Source organism: Engystomops pustulosus, chromosome 2 (genome assembly GCF_040894005.1).
Source record: "Engystomops pustulosus chromosome 2, aEngPut4.maternal, whole genome shotgun sequence".
Classification (NCBI taxonomy): Eukaryota; Metazoa; Chordata; class Amphibia; order Anura; family Leptodactylidae; genus Engystomops; species Engystomops pustulosus.
In genome coordinates, this window is record NC_092412.1 from 64,208,770 (window position 1) to 64,227,497 (window position 18,728).

The 18,728-nt window shown below is 40.7% G+C and overlaps 1 protein-coding gene across 5 annotated transcripts in view; it reads left to right on the forward strand.

Annotated features, from left to right (window-relative positions):
- The first annotated feature begins 1,129 nt into the window (after positions 1 to 1,129).
- GLS2 (glutaminase 2) overlaps positions 1,130 to 18,728 on the forward strand; it is a 55,416-nt gene continuing 37,817 nt past the window's right edge. For 3 of the 5 annotated variants that reach the window (XR_011853092.1, XM_072135011.1, XM_072135012.1), the window contains exons 1-5: positions 1,130 to 1,261; positions 1,363 to 2,057; positions 11,120 to 11,216; positions 17,670 to 17,791; positions 18,107 to 18,236. Coding sequence is in view for 4 of the 5 variants with exons in the window: in XM_072135011.1 (XP_071991112.1) it covers positions 1,906 to 2,057; positions 11,120 to 11,216; positions 17,670 to 17,791; positions 18,107 to 18,236 (501 nt within the window). In the remaining variant the exon portion in view is untranslated. Of the gene's footprint in view, positions 1,262 to 1,362; positions 2,058 to 11,119; positions 11,288 to 17,669; positions 17,792 to 18,106; positions 18,237 to 18,728 lie in introns of those variants that run through there. The other 2 variants (XM_072135013.1, XM_072135014.1) reach the window with 2 other exon arrangements.

Below are 18,728 nucleotides of genomic sequence, written 5' to 3' on the forward strand. Positions count from 1 at the left end.
TGTTTGCTACATGGAGTGTTTTATTGTTCACGTTTCATTTTCTTGAGCTGAATAGAATGGCCCACAAACTTCGAGCAACATGGTTTTCACATTCAGGATATTTTTTGTGTTTAGCTTGGACCATTTGTTATGCAGATTGCTGTATTTTCTTGCTCCTCATTGATTTCAGTTACAATCTCAGTGATCATCCTGCCTCAAAATAAGGCAGGAAACCTTTACAAAATATATAGATGACTACCATTGAAATTAATGGGAGATAGATTTCAGACACTTTTGATGATTTGTGGTGGGAAAAGCTTAATAAAACTTTTTAAAGAATTTTCAATACAAATGTAAGTCATATAGGTCTCCTGTGTTTTAATTCTTCTTTTGTTTTTATAATACAAGCAGTCTCCAGGTTATCTAAAAGATTCTGTAGGTTTGTTCTTTATTAAGTTTGTATGTAGGTTGGAATTGAACTGACACTCCAGACAAGTAACCAATCAAAGCTCAGAAATCATATTAATAACCTGTGGCAGAACAGCAACCAATCACAGCTCAGTTTCCAACTACCACAGAAGCAGCAGGCAATGGCTCCTGTATATGGTGGTTAATAAGTGTATTCTGGAAAGTGTAGGGTGAAAAACCGAGTCACAAAGAGCGGGTGTGCAAAACGCGATTGTAAACGCGACGGTGCAGATACCTTTAGGGGACATACATACATACATACACACATACATACACACACGCAGCTTTATATATTAGATGTTGACCATTGCGGCCTGGGGCGAAAGTTTAGTAAATCACCAACATCCAGAGAGCTTCACCAGAGGGCACAGTGAGCAGGGAGGTCCGTCTATAACTAGGGGTCGTCTGTTAGTCGGGTGATGGTGCAGTAGTCTTATGACTTCTGATCTTACTGTACAAAACTCATTTGTGCATAACAGATTCCATGTAATGTGGTATCATCCAGGGGACGGAGCAGTTATGGCGTTTGCATTAGGAAGGAAACCCATGCTACTTCCCACCTTCGACAGCTGCATTACGATTTATATGACTCATTGCTGTGATGTCAGCTTCTTGTTACAGAGGCAATGTAGGCTACTATTCATGAACTATCTAGAGTGCAGGATCCTTCTATTAACAGCAATATACCATAACCACGTAAAGCAATCTGCGTCACCCACACTGGGATTCGTTGCAGAAGCTGCAGCTATAATAAAGCTCTAGTCTATGATGAGGTACAGCTCATGACAACGCGCGCTTTCAGCACAGGAGGAAGGTGAGTAAAGCAGTAGTGTGAGCACATGATAAAACTCATCCAGCGGGTGAGTGGGGTTGAGAAATAAGATAACACTTTCCATCTCCTCCCCTTTCCTGTAGATGAGCTTCTGCTAGGCAGTCCCACCTCTACGCCTGTCTCATTGGGTGCTGGAGAGGCCTCTGCAGGAGGCTTGTCACATATCTTGAAATAGCTACTATGTAGCAGCCGAGAGGTTCTTTAAAAAGGACTGTGTCTCTTGGGTGTTGTCACGACTATTCTACAAGTGATGACATATGTCAAAGGGTAGAAGCTACTGGAAAGGATCCCTGGCTTGTGAGCAATGTCATGCTGTGAACATTTCTTCTTGTGAATGGTAAATTACACAAGCTTTTCAGAGACTTCTACGCCACCGGCTTAGCTAAGCATTGCTCTGTGCTTTCAGCCACTGTTTCTCTTACATTTTTCACACTGGGATGATTCTGTGAACATTTCCCACAGAGACTTCTCTATCCACTAGGATCAGTTTTGCTGGACATTTGGCACTGGCATATTCAGTCTGTTTGACTGTGGATTTATTAATCTGTCTGAAGTTCAGCGTGTCAACTTCTATTCATCCGTCATCAGGGAACGTGAGATCTAACCTGTAACCTGTTCAGACAGCTATGTTCTTTCTGAGATGGAGACTGCGGAGCAACCTGAGATTTCTACCACGGGTATTCGCTTCCCCTGCTGTGAGAAAGCATGTCCCACTGCGTAACATTGGGGAATACAGACCTGGCACATTAGAGGGGACATCCCAAACCAACAGAGAGATGTAAGTGAAAGTGTAAGCATGTGTGGTCATTATTCATTTAGTATGTAGATTCAAATGATACAACTAGCAAGTTCTAATTGTTAACCACTCTAATATTCATAGTTAATAAAACTTTTTCTAAGAATATATTTTTTACATTTTTTTTAATGATTCGTTACATGCAACAACTCTCTGGTCATTAGAATACGTAGGAATTGAATAATGTTTAAGTAGTGTCATACATAATATCAGTAGAGAAGCAATACAATTTTCTTGCATTAGGCAGAACTTAGTCTTTTCCCTCTATTTTAAGATCCTCTAGACTTATGGTGATACATCAATACTCATAAATTATATTGTACTGTATATACTGGCGTATAAAACTACTTTTTAACCCCTTAAAATAATGGCTACAGTGGGGGGTCGTCTTATACGCCGGATATACGGGGGCCGCACTGTGTGAGGTGTTTTTTTTCCCCGTCAGCGCGCAGAGAGCCGCTTCCTGGGACCGCCGCGCATGCGCGGCAGTCCGCCTCTCACAGTCATTAGAAGAGGCTTAGTACGCGCTGACGGGGCGGCGCGCTGTATGCTAATGCAGCCGCCCTGTCACAGCGGTCGGCGTCACAGAGCTGGGGGTCACAGGCGGCACTTACAGAAGCATGTCGGATCTTCATTAATATCGCAGCTTACAGTTATGATCACCAGGCACTTGCTCTCTTGTTTGTTTTGCAAAGTTTTAAGCAGACTTTTTTTCATTTGGGAGAGGGGTAGTCTTATACAGTGAGTATATACAAAATTCTATATTTTTAGGGCAGAAGTTGGGGGTCGTCTTATACGCCCAGTCGTCTTATACGCCGGCATATACGGTACTTTAAATGATATTCAATAAAGTCTAAAACTTTTTAATTTTTTGAAGGAACAAATATTTGTGATAGGGTATAATTTTTTAATTTGTAGATCATATTTCTTAAATTAAAATACATAGTTGAGTATTGTTAAGTTCAGGGCAGGCAAGTTACTTTTTTTTGCTCCTCGCTATTATAGTGTTTCCTTAGAACATCCTATCTTCTATTTAATTCTTCAACAATCCCACTAGGAATTTGGAATTTTCAATGTAAGCTTTTCTCGGGAGGCGTAACTTGAAGATGTCCAATAACCTTCTATATCAGGCCCTTAAACTATAATATATATTATCATACTTGTCTCTTCATGGGAAGAAGGGACATATTATAACCATGGATGCCAACCAAAAAGAATATTGTTAGGATTTGACATAGCATTTGAAAGTCCACCACCTCAAACACCTGTTAATTTGAAGGCTACGAGGACCAATATACTTATTACTTGCAATATATTGTTCCTGACTACCCGCGGTTTAGGAATTTGCAATATAACCCCATTTTACATTTTTTCCCACATGAACAGAGTATTTATTATCTTTAAAGCATATAATAAATCAATGAGCACTGAGGTCTCCCACAATCACTGAATTCTGGGGCTCTTAGCTATTATATCTTGTTTATGGGTGATTTTGCAAATGATCACCATTGCTGGGCTAATCATAGAAATATAGACATGTTAGCCACGCAGTATAGAGGAAATTAAACTTCAAGGGGTTTGCCCATTAAAGAAAGTTCTCAAATTTTAACCTCCTAGTGATGTTTACACAATAAAGATCATCTTTAACCCATTACTTTACTATTTTACTCAGTTTTTTTGCTGATTTTGCTCCTGTCACTTACTTGACAAGTCAGTTAGCAGACACTTCATGATCCCTCTATGCAATGAGATGCTGTGTGCTCACAATGTTCTTAGATTATCAAGCTACAGGGTTTATTTACACTTTTATTTAGCTTCTGAACATAGAAAAATAGAAAAAGAGAGATGAGATCAGAGTCATGAGATAGATATAAGACACAATGAGACACTCAGCTCTGCTATGTCAACTATAGCACACACAGTCAGCTCTGTTATGCCTCCCTCTCCCCTCAGATCAAGACCTTACCTTGTCTGTGGCTTGTAGAGTTAGTCTCTGCAAGATGCTGCTTTCCGGCAGGAAGTGGCTGTGTCTGATCTGGTCTTGTAATGTAGGCATTAGAGAAAGGAGACAGAGACCAGTGCATGGTGCAGACAAGAGAAGCAATTCATGAGAGAAATCTGTCCGACTTTAGTCCCGAGGTTATGGTCGGATCCAGGGACAACCATATTGTAAACACCAGGACTGATAGAGACAGGTTGGAATATGCCTCAACTTTCTAAGCTCTATTTATAGTGGATGACAACCAACTAAGCTACTTAAATCCATTGCATGTATACACTGGGGGATTGATAGATCCATCCATGATAAAGCATGCATCTGTTACAGAATCTTTATCTGGATTTGTCTGAATTTTTCTCTTTCGTTGACATGTACGAGCATGAAATGCTGCAAAAGAATATTTGTGGGCCCCTGTGAGCACTTCTTATAGTCGTCATCATTTACCTGTATCTGAAATATAGAGGCTGAGCACTAGCAGCATGGATAAAATAAAAATCGCAGCAGGCAGCCCTGTCAAAATCTGTATATCACAAATTTCAACAAGCTGTTTTTTACCTTTTAAAAAGGACAAAACTCTGCTGTCATATTTGTTAGCTCTGTCCGTGTTTTTTTTTTTAATCTGTAAACTTCAGCCGGAGCCACTGACAATCTCTTGTACATGGGAAAATATGTGTTGCAAAAGTTGCGTATATCTCTCTATTTTGCAATAACATGGCTAGACATTGGTAAAGATAGCTGATGGCTGACTGATTATTCAGAAAAGTACAACCTTGTGTATAGGACCAAACACAATGGTTTACTTTCAAAGTCTGTTTGTAATATTGCAGCTTAGCCCCACTCACTTAAATTAAGTTAAGATGCAATACCACACACAACCAATGAACCAGCGTGGCAGTATTTCTTGACAAAAGCAAACATGCTCCTTTTTTCCTTCCATACAACATGTCAAATTCAGGCTTCAAAATGTGGAGCTCTAGAAACACAATTCTTATTTACATTTCACATTTAGCTTTAACCATGAATAGAGAAAAACAGCATGAAACTCAATATCATAATTTATTTAATTTTTAGCTAATTTTTTCTTACATTGTATTATTGCATAACCTCAACCCTGCATACAGCATTAGTATGAGTCTCAGTGTTTCAGGCCCAGGCAGTAAATGCCCTAGGTAAGAATTTCTGCATACAATAAATCATTGCAGGGTCACTCAGCTATGTCTATAATGGGAGATGAAATTCTATCTGGGCTATTTGAAAATTCCTTGACTCATGTCATAGCTTTCTTTTTGATTTACTGTTCATAGTAAATGTGGCTTACAACTGCTAAATGATACTCTCTTAAATGGGGGAACCATGTAGAAAATAAGTGTAGCAACTACCTGTGGATTTTCTCATGTAACCAATGAAGTAGGTGTGCGACAAGAGTTATACTATGTTTCTAAAGAACATACCTACTTAAAGTGGTCATAAAGCGAAAGTCACCTGTTTTTTGTTGCTGTAGTTACATGGTGATGACATACTGACAGGTGTCAGATGTGATAATATTGTTTTTGTTGTGTACTGAATTTTGGTATCATCATGATAATAAATTATAAAAAAATATATAATAAATATTGAATTTTTAATACCAATCATGCGACCATGATTGGCTGCACAAACATTTTTATTAACTTTCATTCTTGACCATAGCAAATAATAACAGGCAAGTTAAAAAAATTAAATGAGGATTGATAAACTTGAGGATGGTCCTCTTTAAATGGTCACTTACTTTGTATAAAACAAAAGTACGGTACATTTCATGAACACAAGTACATCCTATCAGCAAAATTTGCATCTGATTCATCTTATTTTACTTCTATCCTCCCTCCTTTCTTCCTATTCTGCTTTTCACTCTGAAATTTCAGCTGAATTCTGTCTTGCTAGAGAGTGAATAGAAGGTCACAGAGGTGTCAGACCACATAGCAGCTCTCTGCAGAGAGGATGAGGGAGTAGTGAGTCACAGCAGCAGTTTCCACCAAGCAGCATAGAGGGGATTTCACACTACAGATACATGTAAAGATGAGAACTGCTAAAAAACAAAGTCAAATAATGATCAAAATGGTCCCAATTCAGTGGGACAGTCCCGACATACAGGCTGTTTCCTTCAGTCCCAGCTGGCTGGCTGCTCCCTCCAGACGCAGATACAGTTTGATACAATGGGAATGCAGAGAGCCGTCAGCTCTCGGCATTATCATCGTTCCTCTGCTCTGCTTCTGTGTGCAGGGAGCCGGCAAGTGCAATGATATGATGTCATCCTTCCACTCTGCTCCGGTACTATACACAGCAGGAGAGGAGAGGAAGAGAGCTTCTGCATAAGTACAGGGAGAGGTAAGTAGCTGGTGTTTTTTATTGTTTTATCAAGCAGCAACAAGGGGGAAGGGGAGCTGGGCACTATATGAGCACAATAGGAATGGGCCACAATGTCAGGGCCAGTTGGGGGCCATAGTATGAGGTGCTGGGGGCCGGGGGTCAAAATATGAAGGGTTGATGGGGGCCAAGGGAGCTAGGGGTACAATATAAGGGGGATTTGTCGCTCTAATATAAGTGGACCCCAATGTGATAGGAAGCTGGGGGCCATGATGTGAGGGGGAGCAGTGAGCACAGTATTAGGGGGCCACAATGTGAGGCAGAGTTGGGAGCCACAATATGAGCACGAGTTGGGAGTCACAATATTAGGAGAAGCTGGGGGCCACAATTTGAGGGGGGCTTGGCACAAAATAAAGAAAGATCTGGGAGCCCAATGTGCAGGAGGAGCTCGGGGCTACAATAGAAGGGTTAATTGGAAACACAGAGTGATGGGGAGTTGGGAGCATAGTGTGAGCCGGAGCTTGGCACGAAATGAGGCAGCCAAAATGTAACAGGGAGCTTTGGCGGGCACCAAATGGTGAATTATACTGTGTGTGGGTATATTATAACATAATATAATATCATAATATAATAATATATATATTATATTATATAATATCATAATATAATATATTTATGCTAATATTATAATTTCTATATAATGAAATTTGTGACTTATGCTTAGTTAATAGGGTATCAATCATAAAGTAGTAGGAATCAAATTTCTGAATATCAATCAGCTAAATAATGGGGTCACAAACTTCGCCCTTTTATCATAGTCCTGCCAACAACAATAATTTTTTGGCCTGTAAAGAGGATGTCACTTGAGTATGATTTTTCCTACAATCAATAAACTATAATCTCATGTAAAAGAGCCCTAGGAGGATACATATAGTCTCAATTTTGTTTAAGAATTCCTTTAGTTTTTCTCTTAAAAAGTCACTAAAAATGGTCTTTTAACTTTCCTTTAAAATTCGTATACAGTGAATTACTGTTACAGGTGAATACAAATAAATTGTAATGTTTCTTATTAGAGAAATATCCTTACATACATCCTCTACATATTGTGGCTCTTAGGTATCCTCCCCCCTTTTTAATCTCATTTTTACTTGAAATACACCAAAATATTTGCTGATTTTCACCTTGCAAGCAAAACTGACTTGGCCTCTACCCACCAGCCAGAGAGAACTACAAACTAGAGATACAGAGATACAGAATGCAGAGAGAAAGTCAATTCCCATTCCAACTCTTAAGATGTAACCTGTTTTTGTCATCATAAAGTAATTTCAATCATTGATTGTACATATTATGACATATGGGATTTTACAATGCGGGTCATGTAAAATACAAGGCATTTAGCATAGGTAAGTAGAAATACACTAAAATGCCTGAGGAGGATAATATACATCAAATATTTTCAGAGAAGAGGTTAAGAGGAAACATGAAATTAAATAGGCATTCAATTATTGATTTTTTTTATTGATTACCTGTCCTTAGGATACATCAGATGAGAAATAGTCAGACACCAAGCACCCCTGTCGATTAGATGTTTCCTTGTGTACAGTCAGATGCAAATATGACATGATCCCATTCACAGATAATTTATGGTTAAAACGCGGCCATGATCCGTGGACCGTGTTCTGTCAGGATTCACAGATTGACCCCAATGCTGAGGACTGAGCATCCTAGTGATGTATGTTATATGTGTAATCATTAGTACAATTCGGTGCTTCTGTTTTGCAGGAAAGAAGGGACTCCTTGCATCATGCATCACTATGACCCTCAGCTTCCTGTCCTCAGCACTGTGGTCAGTCTGGGAAATCTGACCAGCATACGGTCCATATTTCAAGGACCAACATCGTTGTGTGTTTTAGCCCTTAGTCGTAGTATGTGCCCCTGCCTCTTTTTGTTCTGGAGCCCTAATAGTAACCTTCTGGCTTGCTACGGTCTTGGAATTGGCCGTTTTAGATCAGTGAGCCAGGGATACATGCTCACACGGGGGCAGATGCTGCAAGGTAGCTGTCTATGGGGGGCTTCATGGGAGACTGACTGACCTTTCTCTGCACCAAGATGACATCTCAGTAACCTGATCTGTGCATACATAATCATAAACCTGTCTATTTGATATAGTTTACTATTAGGATACATTGGTGGTGATTCTGTACACAGCGTGTAATGCAATACGTGTACTGTGCCATGTCCCTCTCATGCAGATGGTGGGCGCAGGCACTAATTGTGTCTCAAGGGCACACTGGGGGATTCACCTCCCCTTGTACGCCAGTCCAAGCCTGCCTGGTTCTATAATAGACCTGTCATTATATAAGTTAAATAGTATTCTATCATGTGACTGCTGATCCTAGCTGTCATTTCAGAACCAAGCTTTAAAGTATTATAGAAATTATTTGGAAATGTTTTACTTATATACATAAATATTAATTATTATGGTAGATGTTACTGTATATTTCAATTTGTACTCACACACAAACTATATAACCTTTATAGAGGCAAGCAGAGGTCATATATATAAGAAAGACCCAACCACATAAGGGTTAAAAGTGAAAAATAGGAAGACATTTACACTTAAAAGACGAGAAAAACCAGAACCAATAAAGGTGTTTACTTTACACATTCCATGAAGTGTATGTCAGTATTCACCAGACTAATTTCATTTGCCGTGCTGTTGTAAAAAGGAAAAAGTACCCGCTGACCTATTGATTTATATGTACTGGACAGATAAAAAAATATTAATGAACATAAAAAGATGCAGTATGTAGTGCAAAACTGTAGGCAGTGTTAGGTGGTGCCCCTACAGAGGGGTTTAATCATAGCTTTGTGTATGTTGTGATGGTAGGATTGTAAAAAAAATGGCTCTATATTTCAGGAAAGAACTTCAAGTGCAGTCAGTGTGTGTCCTGACACTGCTGTGCTCTTAGCTTTCTACACTGAACTGCTCCACACACTCTCCCCCTCTGCTCTGTGTACAAGGGATGAAACTCAAAAGCCACCTGCAATGCGCTAGTGAAGTAACAATCCTGGAAGATAAATCTTTCACAGTTTTAGGTTGCCTGTTATATGGTGGGTAATACGCAGCTGGTAGACAGGGACTCCTTGCATTATATTTCTGCATGATGGAAGGACTCCCATGAAGAGCACTATGCTCGGTTTGTGTGCAGGCAGCCTTAAACAGAGGTGAAATTACATTGCTCTATCAGGCTTTTACCCGACAGGTTTACATTATCAATACAGCCGATACATTCAATTCACACCTAGGACATATCATTTTCTTAAATAAAGATAGTAGTAATATAATTTATATTTTCTCCCCTGCGGACTTAGAAGGGCAGTAGCTTAGTGATCTGCCCAGCAACTGACCTCATAACCTTGAAACATAAGACGGCAGCTTTTTAGCCACATTAGCTACACGGCTCTTGGGATTTGTTCATCCTTGGTCTGAATTGAATGACTGTCTATATATTCCTCAGATCTGCCATCTGGCGAGTGTGTAATGCATAAACAAGGACTAAAGAACATTTTGTATATAAAGAAACATATTAACTAATCTTTGGTGGCAAAAGTGATTTAATTATTAACTTTTAGTGCCATATGGGGAGATGAATGGATTATTGTGTAATATTCCCCGGGTACAGACATGACACAGCCAAGAGCACTAAGGACAGGATGTGTGATACCTGCTCTAGTAAACAGGTAAATAGTGTAACAGCCCAGCATTATCTATTCTTTGATGAGTCCAGAGAGTTGGTGTCAATTAAAGGGGTCTACTAGCTCCCAATGAATAATACGAGGATACCCAGCGGCATAACAAGACTTCAGTGACCCCTGGTGTAAACTTAGGATTGGGACTACCCTTTTTTCAGCTCAGTTCTAATATCCAGGAAATGAGACCAATGACTGTGTGTTCTCTAAATATGAGTGAACTGGTTTGTTTTATTTTTCATCAGTTACATTTTTTCCCTCTGTAGCTAATCTATCCTCTCCACCTGCCAACAAGAAAAATAGTTTTTACAGTTAGTACAACATTCAAGGTGAAATTTCAGTTGTTTAACGAGTTATCGTATAATAATATAGTAAAATGGATCTGAAGCCGTGATAAACACAACTTTAAGACAACGATAAAATGTAGGGTAAAAGCCAATCTGAAGGAACATTGTTGAGGGCACACAATGTTCATGTACATTCTAAAATAAAATTTTGCTGTATATTAGAATCAAAAAGGAAACAACAACATTTCTGCCAATTTCCAGTGAGATAACATTTTTCATCTTCTATTCTTATAAGGAATTAGTGCTCCAGTTATAAAGCTTTATTTACTACTTCATTGCCTCGTGGTGTTTTTAGTTTTTGTATGGTTTATAGAAAACGTCACATTGTTATGTCGTGTTTATATCTTTGTTGGTGTTGACATTCCCAAGCCTGTTTTATAGTGTTTGTGTGTCAGACCATTATATAACGTGCCAAGAATCAGGTGACTCTGTGTAAAATAGACTTTGATCTTCAAATATCGTCCAACACCGACTGTTTTCAAATGATGTCCTACACAATATTTTATGTATCTTGAGTGTAGTGTCCTTAGTATAGTGATGGCTGGGGCATGTCTATCAGGAACGTTGAGTAAGGATTTTTTTGTCTCCTTTTATTTCAGATTTGAAAGCAAAGGTGTGCTACATCGCCTGACTAACCTTCTCTTCTACACAATTTCTGAAGGACAGGAGCGTCTTCCGGTTAACAAGTTTCTAAATGTACGGACAAGAAAAGAGTCATAGATTCTCATACACCTTCAAGACTAACATCAGGCTTTAGAAGCAATATGGTAACCTGCTACAAACCTACAACACTCTGAGCTAGTCTCTGCACTCCACCTTCTAGACTTGCTCAGAGAAGGCTTTGACCTATTATACAACTAGTCGTTAGTGAATGTGTTGGGTAATCATCTGTTAATATGTTGGCACTTATATTACCTCCAAAATAACTAGCAGGCTCCTGTGTATCTGTTGGACACCTCACAACTAGAGGAGAGTGAAGAAGAGATCTAGAATTAGAAACATATTACAGACACTATTTATCCATTGTTGGACTTGCATATGTTTGGCCCAACAGAGGTGGTGATCTTGAGGGCCCTTCCTTAAACCATAAAATACCATAAAAATCATATCATTTAGCATGCATCATCAACAATCTATAATATTGGAATGCTCCATTTACTTTTGAGGTCCTAAAGTGTTAAAACATGGGGCCTACTGGAGGATTCTCTGATGCTCTGGTGGGCCATCAACTAAAGGAAGACTTTAGATGATTCTTTATAATATGTGTGAACAAGTTTGAACTGTTGTGCTCCCTTCTTCCTTCAACTATAGTGTATATCCTGGTCGGGGAGTAAGAGTTCTCTGCCAATTAAGGCCACCGTTTAGGGGTGTTGAGTCTTATAGCCATGGCTGGGAAAATATACAAAGTTTTCCAGGATGGGATAAGGAAAACCACGCCTCTTTTAGTTACATTGTATAGCAGCTCACTTGACATCAAACATAACCTACAAGAGGCCTTATGACATGATGCAGGAATAAAACCAAATTAGTATATCTATTACAGATGGAACAGATTCATGGCTATAGACAGTGCTGTTTCAATCTGGTTGGGTCTCCTCAGTACAGTGTAGGGAACTGGTTTTGCTAAGTGAGAGGCTTGTGATAAGGGTCGGGAAGTAATTGGACTGCCAATTAAGGAGTTTCTACTGGAATACATATACTGGTTTGGTTTTAATCCCACATCATGTCATAAGGCCTCTTGTAGGTCATGCTTGATATCAAAGGAGCTGCCTTACAAGGTAGCTAAAAGAGGTGTGGTTTTCCTTATCCCATCCTGGAAAACTTAGCATATTTTCCATGTATATTCTGGGGCATGCAGGACAGATCTGCTATTTAGAGGAACAACCCAAGTGGCTAAGCCCCAACTATTATAAATTTTATAGCATTTTCTATTGATAAGCCATGTTTATGGTTGATTACTCCTTTAAGAGAATAAACTGCAGTTACTTGATATGATAATAAATGGAATTATTGCTATCACACCAGTGTTTTATCTACCATCTGCCTTTCTGCTGATTTCCGGGCTGCACCTGTACTTGTCATTTTAACAATAGCCAGTTTGTCGCATATTTGTTACATATTAATTTTGCAGGAAGCTTTTTGTATTGTTTGTAGTTGGACTATGACTGATTTTGATAAAATGTATTATCTAATTAATGAAAATAACTGCAGCATAATATTTTTCTATTTCTTATCTAAATATGATCAATAAACATTTATCATACGCTTGTGCACCAGTGTATGATAGCAGCCAGGCCTCTGCCGGATACATCAAGAGGCTTATCCTTTAGCCTGCGCGGCCACAGAACTAAACTAAGCCAGGTCTGACCTGGCATATTTTTGCTTAAAAACCTGTGATTGAAAGTTTGCAGGTTTTCAAAAAGTACAAAAGTACGGGACAGGAACGGCCTGTGACCGCCCACCACACACCCCTCCACGTCCCCACCACCCCCACATGGCGTGGAGGTGGCGTAGTCTCTATTATAATCACAAATTCTTGCAGTGCACAAAAATTTGCAGTTATATCAGTGCTTCTACACCAAAAACTGGCATAGTAGCAGGGCCGGATCATAGGCGGGGATCGCACCTCCATGCCCCCCTCATGAGCCGAGCGCCGCATAGGGCGTAGGTGAGCGCCTCCCAGCGATCCAGCCCCTTCATAAACTGCCCGTCCACTCATCCTGCTGCATGGGGAGCCGCGCGCCGCCACTCTTCCCCCCCTCCGGCACAGGTGACCGCTTCTAGGCCCGCCTAAACAAGCAACCGCGCTCGCCCCCCGCTCCGCTCACTCCCGGCTCAACACAGCCGCCGGCTCCCTGCTCCACTCGCTCCCTGCTCCGCTCGCTCCCCGCTCAACACCGCCTCCGGCTCCCCCGCCATGCTCAACTGTATGTAGCTGTGTTACTGGGGGTGAGTTGGCTGTATGTAGCTGTGTTACTGGGGTGAGGCGGCGGTATGTAGCTGTGTTACTGGGGATGGGGCGGCTGTATGTAGCTGTGTTACTAGGGATGAGACGGCTGTATGTAGCTGTGTTACTGGAGATGAGGTGGCTGTATGTAGCTGTGTTACTGGGGGTGAGGCGGCTGTATGTAGCTGTGTTACTGGGGGTGAGGCGGGTGTATGTAGATGTGTTACTGGGGATGAGGCGGTTGTATGTAGCTGTGTTACTGGGGGGAGGCGGCTGTATGTAGCTGTGTTACTGGGGATAAAGCGGCTCTATGTAGCTCTGTTACTGGGGTGAGTCGGTTGTATATAGCGGCGTTACTGGGGATGAGGTGGCTATATGTAGATGTGTTATTGGGGTGAGGCGGCTGTATGTAGCTGTGTTACTGGGGTGAGTCGGCTGTATGTAGCTGTGTTACTGCGGACGAAGCGGCTGTATGTAGCTTTGTTACTGGGGCGAGGTGGCTGTATGTAGCTGTGTTACTGGGGACGAGGCGGCTTATGTAGCGGTATTACTGGGGATGAGGCGGCTGTATGTAGCTGTGTTACTAGGGATGAAGCAGCTGTATGTAGCTTTGTAACTGGGGGTGAGGCGGCTGTATGTAGCGGTGTTACTGGGGATGAGGCGGCTGTATGTAGCTGTGTTACTGGGGGCGAGGCTGTATGTAGCTGTGTTACTGGGGTGAGGCGGCTGTATGTAGCTGTGCTACTGGGGATGAGGCAGCTGTATGTAGCTTTGTTACTGGGGTGATGCGGCTGTATGTAGCTGTGTTACTGGGGATAAGGCGGCTGTATGTAGCTGTTTTAATGGGGGGCGAGGCGGCTGTATGTAGATGTGTTACTGGGGTGAGGTGGCTGTATGTAGCGGTGTTACTGGGGACGAGGTGGCTGTATGTAGCTGTGTTACTGGGGACGAGGTGGCTGTATGTAGGTGTGTTACTGGGGACGAGGTGGCTGTATGTAGCTGTGTTACTGGGGGCGAGGCGGCTGTATGTAGATGTGTTATTGGGGTGAGGTGGCTGTATGTAGCGGTGTTACTGGGGACGAGGTAGCTGTATGTAGCTGTGTTACTGCTGGGATAGTGGAAAGGAAGCAGGAGGACGTGTGTGTACGCTGCACTTAGTGGGGGCCTCCACCAGATTTTGCGCCCAGGGGCCCCCACCAACCTTAATCCGGCCCTGCATAGTAGCGTTGATAAATCTCCCCCATAATGTCTTCCATGCCCTCACCTGCAAACAAGGTGGCATGAGGAATAACAGAAGTACACACTGAGATCACTGCTGGTGCGTTACTCATGGGAAAGGTTCAGATGCATTGCCTTGCTATAATGTGTTTTGTCATATTTCCAGAAAGGTTGATGATCTCCAAGGGTTGTATGCCAAAACTTTTTTCAAAGTGGGAATAATGCAGTATTGAAAGAATGGCACTTACGTATCAGTTATTGAATTATGTTCTTCTTTTTGTGTATATTAACATAAAACCAAAAAATGGTGCATGGAGGGAGGACAGTGCAGGGCGGATAATTGGCTGAGAATGTCCGTCTCGCACAGAATTGTGCTTCTTCTGGCTTGAGAGAATGCTTCAAACTCTCTTTTACCCTCCCAATAAAAAATAATCTGCTCATTTACATATGACAAAGGAGCAGGCGTGGTACATCTGGCATAGAAGAACATAATTCAATGACTGGAAGGTGAGTTTTTGTGATAGTTACTAATGGACTGAGCATTACACTCTCTGAAATCCCTATGCACCCCAGCAAATGTTGATCATATATACCACATAATTATTGCAAGTTTAGGTAGTGTCACTCACTGCTTTATACTCTAGTGCACATCTCTTTTTTGGGGGATGAAGGCATTGAAATCAACCATCACTCCCCAACATTCTTTAAATAGTGCCACATGAGTGATAACAAGTAAATAATTTGCATAATATTTTTAACAATTTCTGAACTTAAGGGTATGTTGAGAATGTGGCTGAGGTATGTGGAGAATGTGCACTATTTATAGAAATATTTATTGTGTTGGCTTTAATACCACATCATGTCATTAGGCTTCCAGAAAGTCATGCTTGATGTTAAGGGGACTGCCTTACAAGGAAGCAAAAAAGCCGGTCTTCTTTTTACCATCATTGAAAACTTATTTGCATATTTCCCAAATTTCACTAGTGGAGCATCAATGGCTATACGTCTCCACACACCTGCAAGGCCGCCTTGATTGGCAAACTCTCACTGGCACCAGAACATCAGGGGCTGGAAGACTCCCTCTAAAAGTCATTTACAGTGAAAATGACAATTATTACTGTGGTTTCTAAGTAGAGAATTAAATGATTGAACTGTGCCCCATACTACCGGGAAATCGCAGCTAAGAGCCGCAGCAGAAACTCGCTGTAAACAGCTATTTTCTGTTGTGGTGGAAATCATTGCAAATTGTCGAGTGGAGACATTCCTGAGGGATTCAGTAGCAGCCTAATGCAGTTTTTTAGGAAATCTATACTTCTTCCTGCTGGAAGTCGCATTCACATACAGTCACATTTGACTGTAGCTGAATTATGAATTCCCAGATTTGAATATTCAAAGTGAAATTGTTACATCTGTGCAAGTGTCATCCTCTTCCTGTAAAATATGGCTGCAGATGCGCTGATAGTGTCAGTTTGTTTTGTTCTGTCCTTTGCTAGTCTGAATATTAGTGTGTTCCTTTTCCTTGCAGCCTTGATTGATTTGCGCCACCTCCATCTGTCTCCTGCAAACTCTGCTTTTGGTTCATGAACAGTTAACCTGCAGTGATTGACATAATCTCTCCCCATTCTCATTTCCACCCTGTCTCATATCAGAGAACTCATCAAATTACTTTCCAGATCGGGACTATGCTTCTTATATAAGGGTTTGTGTATCTGTGCTCTTTGCCTGCTATAGTCTCATACAGCTTGGCTTGCTGTGTTTATTCTGTCATCTGTATTCTGTTATCTTTGAACACTATTGTCCATCTGATTGTCTATTGATTTTGTACTGCATTGCCCTCTTGGTTTTGGCCTACATTTGGCAACTATTCCTCTCTATTTTGTTTTGTTTTATCTTTGTCTCCGTGTTTGCACTTTGGTGCAGGGAAGGAAAGTTGACAGTTGACCAGTTGCCTACCATTTAGGGTAGGTCAGGAAAGGGACAGCTGAGAAGGTGGTTTAGTCTCAGGACTCACTTTCTCTGTGTCAGCAGTCCATTCATTGATCATGTATAACAGCAAGTTTCCTAAATCTGTGCAGTGTATAGTCTATAAGCCTTACAGTAAAGAACATTTTACACATTTTCAAAACCAAAGTACTGTATGCCCAAGTATTATTACATTGTTGAAAACATATTACAGTTAAAAAGAAGTTATCCAGCTTTACCTTTACAATCTGAGCCCTTAATAAATGGATTTTTGAGATTTGACTATTTAAGACTGAAACATGACTCATGGTGAGTTGCAATGTCGCTGTGGTACTGGCTGAATGAAAAGATTTCATCTTCATCGCTTTACTCATGGACCTTGGAGGACATGAATGGCTTAGCCAGTTCATTAAGAAAATTTCATCATATGCGAGGCAGTTGAAGAAAAATGTGATATGGAGCTGCAAGCAGCCAGGCATAAATCTTAATACAGAAATGCTAGGGAGAGAATCAGTGCCAAGGTTACAGAAAGTAATAGGGTGACCTACTCCATATACATGGTGAAAATGGCATCTCCATCCAAATTGCCTAGGACTGCTCAGCTCTATTTACAATCAACTGAATCCATTACATTGAACATGATGAGCAACAGATTGACATACATCATTTTGCAGGAAAAGATTTCTAAGACCAATGTCCATAGAGAGATAGATCAGCAACTCACTAGGAGTTCCCAGAGACTCCGAGGATCATAATGCACAGCAGTGACACACAAGTGACAAATAATCTTATTCCACAAAGCCATGCAACCATATATTCAGCTCCTTCTGCTCTATACCATGCCACCTGCAGATCAGACATCATTAGGAGAAATATTCTGATTGCATTTATTTCTTCTCATTTATCTCTATTCAACTATAAATTTATACAGGACTCATTCAGGTCCTCAAAATATAAACAGTGAATGATTACAGTGTGTTTCTTCTTCATTTAAATATCTGACTTCGTTTTCTTCATTACAGACGCTGAAAGCAAATGGACTGCTTGCAACGGACCCTCGACTGAAGGACTGTATGGACATGCTGAATCATACAGTACAAGAGTCAATGCTAGGAGCATCGATGGACTTAGAGATCTTTCAGAAGTAATCTTCTATAAACCTAAGTATATAAACAAATCATCAATTAAAAGTAATATTTTAACCTCAATAAATTGTAAAAAAGAAATATGAGGGAAAATGCGTATTCTGAGCCAAAGCAATGACCTGGCAATAGACATAACAACTGTCCAAAATGTTATTCCAAATACCAAAAGAGGTTGCCCAACTTGAATGCAACTTTGTGTAAGAATAACAAAAATAAACCTATCTGACCGCTGTGATTCAGTGGCGTGGCGCAAGCTTCTGCAACTCCTGTTCAACTAACGCTTAAATATTTTTTTTCTCTATTTTGTCCTATAGATGTGTTCAGAGTAACATTGTTCTATTGACTCAGGTTGTGTGTAGGAAGCTTGTTATTCCAGATTTTGAGCAGTTCACATTAAATATAAACCGGCTGTATGAGAACATCCGCAGTATAAAAGAAGGAGAGGTGAGAATTTGTTACACTTGAAAAAGGTATCACATATATACGGTGTATGACATTAACAAATCAAACATCTATATAGAGTTGTGGAAAATTACAGAATGTGTAAAGAGAACCTGTCAGCACAATTTGGGACAATAAATCACCCACCTTATGAACTTATGGACTGGTGGTTTAGTGTCCCAAATTGACCAAACTGCCCCTTACATGGTCGTTTAAAAAAAAAAAAAATTATACTTACCTTCCTCCCAAGCCCCTGGCGCCTGTGCATTGTGGCTAGTGAACCCGGTGTAGTGCACCCTGGCTTTACTGCGCAAGCGCCGTAGGTATATTCTTCCAGAATGTGAGAGGGAGTGCCAAAGCTGGATGCTCTGATGTGCTCCCATTGGAGTCAAATCCAGGTAAGTATAAAAGTTTGTTTTTATTGCAGCTATACATGGCTTATATACAAGTTAATGTATATGTATCTAAATCACAGGTTCATGTAGACGTTTAGGT